This window comes from Spea bombifrons, chromosome 1 (genome assembly GCF_027358695.1).
Source record: "Spea bombifrons isolate aSpeBom1 chromosome 1, aSpeBom1.2.pri, whole genome shotgun sequence".
Classification (NCBI taxonomy): domain Eukaryota; kingdom Metazoa; phylum Chordata; class Amphibia; order Anura; family Pelobatidae; genus Spea; species Spea bombifrons.
The window spans coordinates 8839532-8847167 of NC_071087.1; the positions used below are offsets into that span (position 1 = coordinate 8839532).

General features: G+C 35.4%; 1 protein-coding gene across 1 annotated transcript; it reads right to left on the reverse strand.

The window, feature by feature from the left end:
• Window positions 1-5201: 5201 nt before the first annotated feature.
• LOC128472412 (nicotinamide N-methyltransferase-like) lies at window positions 5202-6872 on the reverse strand. Its single transcript, XM_053454286.1, has 3 exons — window positions 6722-6872; window positions 6241-6448; window positions 5202-5631 (listed from the first exon to the last, which is right to left on the reverse strand). The coding sequence occupies exons 1-3, from the start codon at window positions 6870-6872 to the stop codon at window positions 5202-5204; spliced, it is 789 nt and encodes a 262-aa protein (XP_053310261.1).
• Window positions 6873-7636: the final 764 nt, after the last annotated feature.

A 7636-nucleotide genomic window follows, 5' to 3' on the forward strand; every position in this document is an offset into this window, starting at 1 on the left:
GGCCCCCTTCATGAGGTTGTTTGATGGATGAATGGGACAGAATGATAGCATAATGTACATACTTATATATGTCTAAAACATTGGAAATTATTCATAATTTTTCAGGCCGATAGAACAACAGTTATTTACTGCATATTTTTTATTGCGATTATAAAGAATAATACATTTACAATGGTCAACATTTTTGTAACGCATACGAAATGGCTTGTTCTTGAAACAATAAAAAAAAAAAAAAAATACCCAATGCTATTTTAAAACCATTTTTTCCAAATCTGGTCATTCTGCCCCATGTGCTATTTGGGACATCTTTGCAGCTAACCAATGCAATTTATCCCTTCAAACCATTTTTGAAAACTAGACACCCACAGTTATTTCAAATGTTGGTATTTTAACTCATCTCATGCACTAATTCTACTACCACCCTTTGTCAGACTTTGTGGTAGTAATTTATTTTGTGTTTTTTATCACACAAATCGTATTTGAGGTGTGAACTTACAGCTCCCGGTATACGTCACTGTCAAACATCACTCCAATATGTGTTCACCCACATCTCCTGAGTACAGTGATACAACCCATGTATGGATTTGTGAGGTTGTTTGGACGGTAAAACGACACATAGAAGAAGAGAAGTGAGCCTTTTTTAACATGGAACTCTGACATTTGGTCCTTCTGTCACCATGACCTATTTGGGACATCTCTGAAGCCAGTCAGTTCAATTTACCCAATCAAATAATATATTTTTAAAAAGAAGACACCCTAGGGTATTTCAAATGGTGGTATTTTAACCCTTTCCATGCAATAATTTTACCACCAGCCTTTGTCAAAATTTGTCGTGGTATTTGTTTTTGTGGTGTTTTTTTTCACACATTGTACTTCAGGTGTGAATTTACAGCTCCTGGTATATATCACTGTCACACAACATCCCAAGATGTGTTCAGCAACATCTCTTGAGTACAGCAATACCACCCATGTATGTGTTTGTCTGGTTGTTTGGGGCGAAAAGGCCACATTTGCTTTTTTTAGGTCAGTCTGTGCCTATGCCCTATTTGGGAGAATTTCATTTACTCCATCAAACCACACATTATTTTAAACTAGCCCTATGGGTATTCCAAATGCTAGCAGATGCACAGTCTACAAAAAAGAGATCGTTCACCTCCTTTTCAAGCTCACATTGCACATCAGCGTAGCACTGGCTATGACATACTTTTTGGGACAGCTGAGGGGAGAAAAATGAAGAGGGACATGCTAAAGGTATAAAGATGATGCAGAACTAATGTTTGATGGGTATGGAGATGATGAGAAGTTATGTTACAGGGCATGAAGATGGAGGGAATGATAATGGTAAGGGATGGAAATGATGGTAGGGAGATATATGATGACCAGGGGGGTATGAATACGACAGTTGGTGGATAATAATTGTGGTGGGGATGGATATTAATTATGGTGTGAGCAGCTCTAAACTTACACATACATACACGCACTCACTCTAACACTTTACACATAAATACACGCAGCCTCTCTAACACCATTCACATACATACATATACACACTTCCACTGCAGCACTAATACACTTATCCATACATATACACACAGTCACTCTAACACCATAAACTTACAAATATATACACAGACCTATGGGTTGCAATCCATTTTTATTAGCCACGGGAGAGAGGCTGTGCCAAAATTATCTTGAAACAACTTCAGGTACATTTATACAAGCATTCGGGGTGAACATACTTTTGTAACAGAAAAAACTTGTGCACAGTAGTAGGACCACACTAGGGTGTCTCTGCTGTCTTAATAAAAAAGTAGTATTTGACAAGACTGCACAGGATGTCATCCATTCTGTGTTTAATCGTATTTTATTTATTGTGGGATACTTTAACTAAAAATGATGCTACTGTAGAAAACCACCAGCTAAAAACAAAAAACAATTTAAATATGTTTTATTAGGTATTGGTAAGACTAAAAAATATGCTTGATCTAAGTATGCTTTGTCTCTAAGTGTTCCTGTTATTGGAGTCTAATTCATGTTTTGCTTGGTGCTTGTATTTCTCTTTTGTGTTCCTTTCTCTATATTGGTTTTATTGTACATCAATCTATGGCCACCTAAATTTTCTTCCTCTGCATATCAGATTTTTTTGGGGGGGGTTTGCTTTTGGATTTGTAGTTTTTGATGTTGGTCTTAAAGTGGTAACACAAGGGTAGGGTAGACAGACATACAAAAAAGCCATGGCAAGGCAAGAGTGCCAGAGAGAACTGAACCTTCCACACACATAAAGTAAGTAAAGATCGAGGAGAAATGAAGCATACAAGATGCAAGATTACACTACCGCTACTACATACAGCACCCAAGTAAACATAATATATTGAGCAATATAACCTCCTGTAAGAAATCCATGCTATGGTTTTCAGGAGATAATAACAATAACTTGTTCCTTAGGAGGTCTAAAAACTACTTAAATACAACCTCGGGTGAACAACAACACATGACATATTGCACCAAAATTAAAGCCAAAATGGAGAAGCCATGTGTGAAAAACTAAGTACACCTTATGATTCAATAGCTTGTAGAACTACCTTTAGCAGCAATAACTTGAAGTAATAGTTTTTTGTATGACTTCATCAGTCTCTCACCTCATTGTGGAGGAATTTTAGCCCACTCTTCTTTACAACATTGCTTCAGTTCATTGAGATTTGCAGTCATTTGCTTATGCACATCTCGCTTAAGGTTACGCCACAGCATTTCAATCAGGTTGAGGTCTGGACTTTGACTGAGCCATTGAAACACCTTAATTCATTTCTACTCCGTCCATTCTGTTGTAGATTTGCTGGTGTGCATTGAAGTAGACACCCCAGATATATGGTATTGTGGTACCCAATAACTGCGACACCCAGTGGGGTCATGCACATTATGTGGCCCCACTATGTGGTACGGATATATATAATCAGTGTGTTTTAATGTTTGTTGGTAAATAGTGTGTGCGTGTGTATTAGAGTGTGGTGTTAGAGTATGCTCTTGTGTGTGTTAGCATACTGTATGACATTAGTTTTAATGTGTGTATGTCAGGATATAGTATTAGACAATAGACATATCCACTGGCTGAACAAGATATCACATGCTTGTTATTCTTTGTTCCATACAGGTTTGGGTGGTCCAATTCATAATTATTCAATTGAACAAAATATTGTATATGTTCAAAAAAGGACCTAAAACAAGATGGATGGGAGAAAAATATATTTTTTTAATTATTTGTTTTGCAGGGATGTTTTTACTGTATTACTATATATTACATAGTTTAGACAAAATAGACAAAAGGTGTCTAAATTAATTCTTGTATTTCTATTTTGACTTAAAATAAAGCATAAAAAACGTCTTGAGCCTTTTGGCACTAGCTTTAAAAAAAAAAAATAGGCTTGAAACACTGACATATTATATTCTCTTCTCAAGTATGCAAAACTATATTTTGATTAAGGTATGGATTGAAATACACATACATTATTTGCATGGGTTTAGTGGTTGTTGACTACACCTTTTGTTTTGCTCATTCCTATCAATAGGTGTAATTATCTGAGTTTTTGCATTAAATAGAGGTAATATAGGTAGAGAAATGCATGCAGAAAAATTGTCAGACAGAGGCATATAAAATGAGACATCATCTCATTTTTTATGAGCTGCTTTCAATATATAGTTGGCAGGATACACATACAATACAGTTCAAAAGTTTGTGGTCGCATAAGGGTTTGCTAAAGGTTTTTTTTTAACAATCAATTAGCCTTTTAAAAATTAAACCTGGATTAGTGAGCACAACGTGGCATTGGAACACAGGAGTGATGGGAGTTAGCAAGGGCCATTGGAACACAGGAGTGATGGGAGTGATAGAGGGCCATTGGAACACAGGAGTGATGGGAGTGATAAAGGGCCATTGGAACACAGGAGTGATGGGAGTTATAAAGGGCCATTGGAACACAGGAGTGGTGGGAGTTATAAAGGGCCATTGGAACACAGGAGTGGTGGGAGTTATAAAGAGCCTCTGTACACCTATGAAAATATTGCATGAACAAAATCTACTAGGGCGAAGGGTTGTATCGGGTCTCTGGCTCCCAGGCTTCTGCAGTCACCCTTCCCCAAAATGGAAGTATCAGCCAGATCCTCCAGAGGCTCCCAATGATGTGCTGCAATTTTGCTCTGTGAATGCTGGTCAGGCTGTAAACTGAGAGCTCCAAAACGATACAGCTGTCCAGTATAACTACCAATCAGAAGTCCAAAAACTGAATTATTCTAATAAGAGCCTATATGAAACCATAACATGTGAGTAAACAATAACATTTTGAATTTTATCAGCACTGATAAAGACTTGGGAGATTGGGATGTTCAAGTATGATTTAATCAGATCGCCTGACTGTTGGGAAACACAGGATCAACCCGAGCATGGAAAATTGTGTACCTACTTGTGTCACTTGCTGTCTGCCAGGCCTTGTTTCAATATCCTGTCACGTAGAGCCCAAAGTCTTGGGAACAGAAGGGAAAAGAAGCCTAAGTCTCCCAGCCTGTGTATTTTAACTAGTTTAGAGGCACATTGACAGATGTGTTGGGTCTAGAGCCATTAAGTGTTCTGGCACAGAGACCCCCCTCTGACAGAGCACTCACAGCTCTTATAGTGACCTTGGAATCCGGCCACTCACCCTCAGTAACTTAGATTAGGGCAAAAGACTGAGCCTTGGGATCAGACACTATTTAGCCATCTTTTGTTCCAGGGGGTTTAATGAGACCCTTCCCCTTGCACTTTTACTAAAGCAAATGGCTTGTATTTCACCCCAATACAGGCTTAATAACGGAATATTAAATCGCTTACTTAACATGCATTCTTTATTTTATAATGAAATAGACTGTATTTTTAAATGTTTAATTTGCCTTTCAATACACTGTTCTGAAAATGAATTGTCCAAACATGTAATTCACACCGTTGTATTGATTTATTCTGCAGCTTCACTCATAATATGTGTGTAATCGTTTTATAGAATCCATTAAGCATCACAGCATGTAGCTTGCCATAGATAATATTCATTTAAACAGTAGGCTGATAAATAAATAAAATATTTTCACATTAATAGTGCTCATATCAGTAGTTTAACAAACTAGTGATTTTTCAGTTGTTGTAGATGGTTTCAAAAGGATGTCATTTGACATATACACATTTAACCCTCTCTCTGTTTAAGTGCAATGACAAACACAGTTTTCTCATAATCTACGTAATCAGTAGGTGTTTCTCTATCTTTTACTTGAAACACTTCAGTGATATATTCTTCGTCTTTTAGAACTTTTCTGAGAAATTCTTCATCATACGTTAGGGAACCATATTTGTGCCCGGCAAGTATATAATATGAAACATTGAAAGATCCAAACAATATCAAACGACCACCTGGTTTTAGCAAAGAGGATATTTTTCTAAAATTGATGATGTAATCATTTTTATCTTTGTTGATGGCTTCCATTGCCCACGCGCTTATAATACAGTCTGCTTTTGGCAACACTATTGGGTCAGTTAGACTATCTTTGGAGAGATCACATTTCAGAACACGCTTAATTTTACTTTTTAACAATTCTTCTATTGCTTGCTTCCCACCACTGAAGAAAAAAAAGAGAAATATTAATCCACAGTTAAAATAACATAAATTATTGCTTTTGTTTTATTTTAAAATTTGGATCAAAAAGTTTTAATCAAAAAATCCATAAGAATATATAGTGATGGTGGTGAACTGTTGTTTTGGGGGGGAATTTTACATGCCTCCTCCACGTCTCCCAAGTATCAGATTTCTTAATGTAATTTGATTGTAATTACATGAGAAACTAGAACATGTATTGTTTTATGTTAATAACAATTATTAATTTGAATTAGTAATATTAATATTAGATATTTACTACACTAAATATGTTCATGATAGCTAATTTAATCATTGATCATCTGATGGTTCAGCTCTGACATCTAATTGTCATTCTCGCTGCTATAAAATGTGGTATGGAAAATCCAGTTACTGATGACTAAAGTCCAATGAATTGCAGGTACATTTGGAAGCACAACTTATCTGATACAGCTTTCAACGTATAGCTTCTATAAACCTCCTGAGTTGTGATGCTCATGGTTTCTTATATATATATATATATATACACAGTATGGTGTTTGCATTCTTACTTCTTGAGAAAAACACATATTTCGGGTATATTTAAAAAATTCACCTTCTTTCTTCCAAGTTCAACATACGATTCGACGCATGTGACCAGTCATAAGCCTCCTCGTGGCTGTTTAGCCATTTCTTCAGTTCAGTAATGCATAAATCATTGAATTCCAATACAGTGATTTCTTTGAAGAACTTACAGATTGGCATAAGATGACTAATATTAGGACCAGCAGAAATGTCAATCAACATGTCCCCATGAATATGACCTACAGGAGATATAACAACTTTATCAAATAAAGTCTATGAACAGGCACTGAAAATTAATTTTGGTTAATCATCATATGTTGTCACCTTTCCCTGCCACTACTAGCACTAATCAATTTAAACAAATAAAAAGCCTCAGAAACGGTAATGTTACCAAAAAATACATTTAATTCAAAACTGTTCCTGGTAATAACAGAAAATGCATTCCTATAACTCAAAACTTTCAAGAATGTTTAACAAACAATAAACATATATATTTTTAAGAAACAACATACCAGTGATTAGTTCCTTTTGTAGACAATTCATGGAGTTTTCCACACCATCCTTTATAATACATTCATCTGCTTTAGGAGAAAAAAAGGCATCAAGAAAGTGTTTTGACTCAAAGTCATGCTCATGATAATATTTAAGATCGGTGGAGGACATCTTGTTACTGAACCCAGTCGTGTTTACTGGAGAGAAAGAATGAATGCTCATTTATTAATGCAATATGTATTTATTTAAATCCTGATTATGCATTCTGTCATAGGACTATGAGTAATAATCATTAGCTTATCATGTGCTCTTCAACCAGGATGTTTTTTTACAGAACAGGATGAGAAATCAAAATTTATTGTAGAATTATTTAAAGTTAAGGTTTAACTCAGCATATAAATAAGTGTCCCTCTTTCTTAGTTCAAAACTTAACTTTTATTACATAAATTAAAAAATCTACCATCGAATACACGATCAACCTATAAAATGTAGTCTAATTAAAAGAGTGCTCTAATTCTAAGACATTTTGACCATCGCATCATATAGTTTACTCCTGGTAATAATTAACCCCTTAAGGACCAGGCTGTGTTTTATTTTTTGTACCTTTCGTGACCAAGGCTGTTTTAACAGTGTTGCAGTGCTCGTGTTTAGCTGTAATTTTCTCCACTCCTACTTAGTGTACCTACACAAGTTATATAGTGGGGGGTTTTCAGGACAAGAAGGGCTTTCTTCGGATACCATTTTGTTGTTCATATCATCTAATTTCCTGTAAAAAAAAAAAAAATGAATAATTGAAAAATGCACATTTTCTCACTTTTATTTGAAACATCTTTTACTCATCTAAAAATTTATGAAAAAAAAAACTGTTAAAGCGATTCGACTATTTGTTCTGAGTTTAGAAATACCCAATGCTATTTATTTTAAAACCATATTTC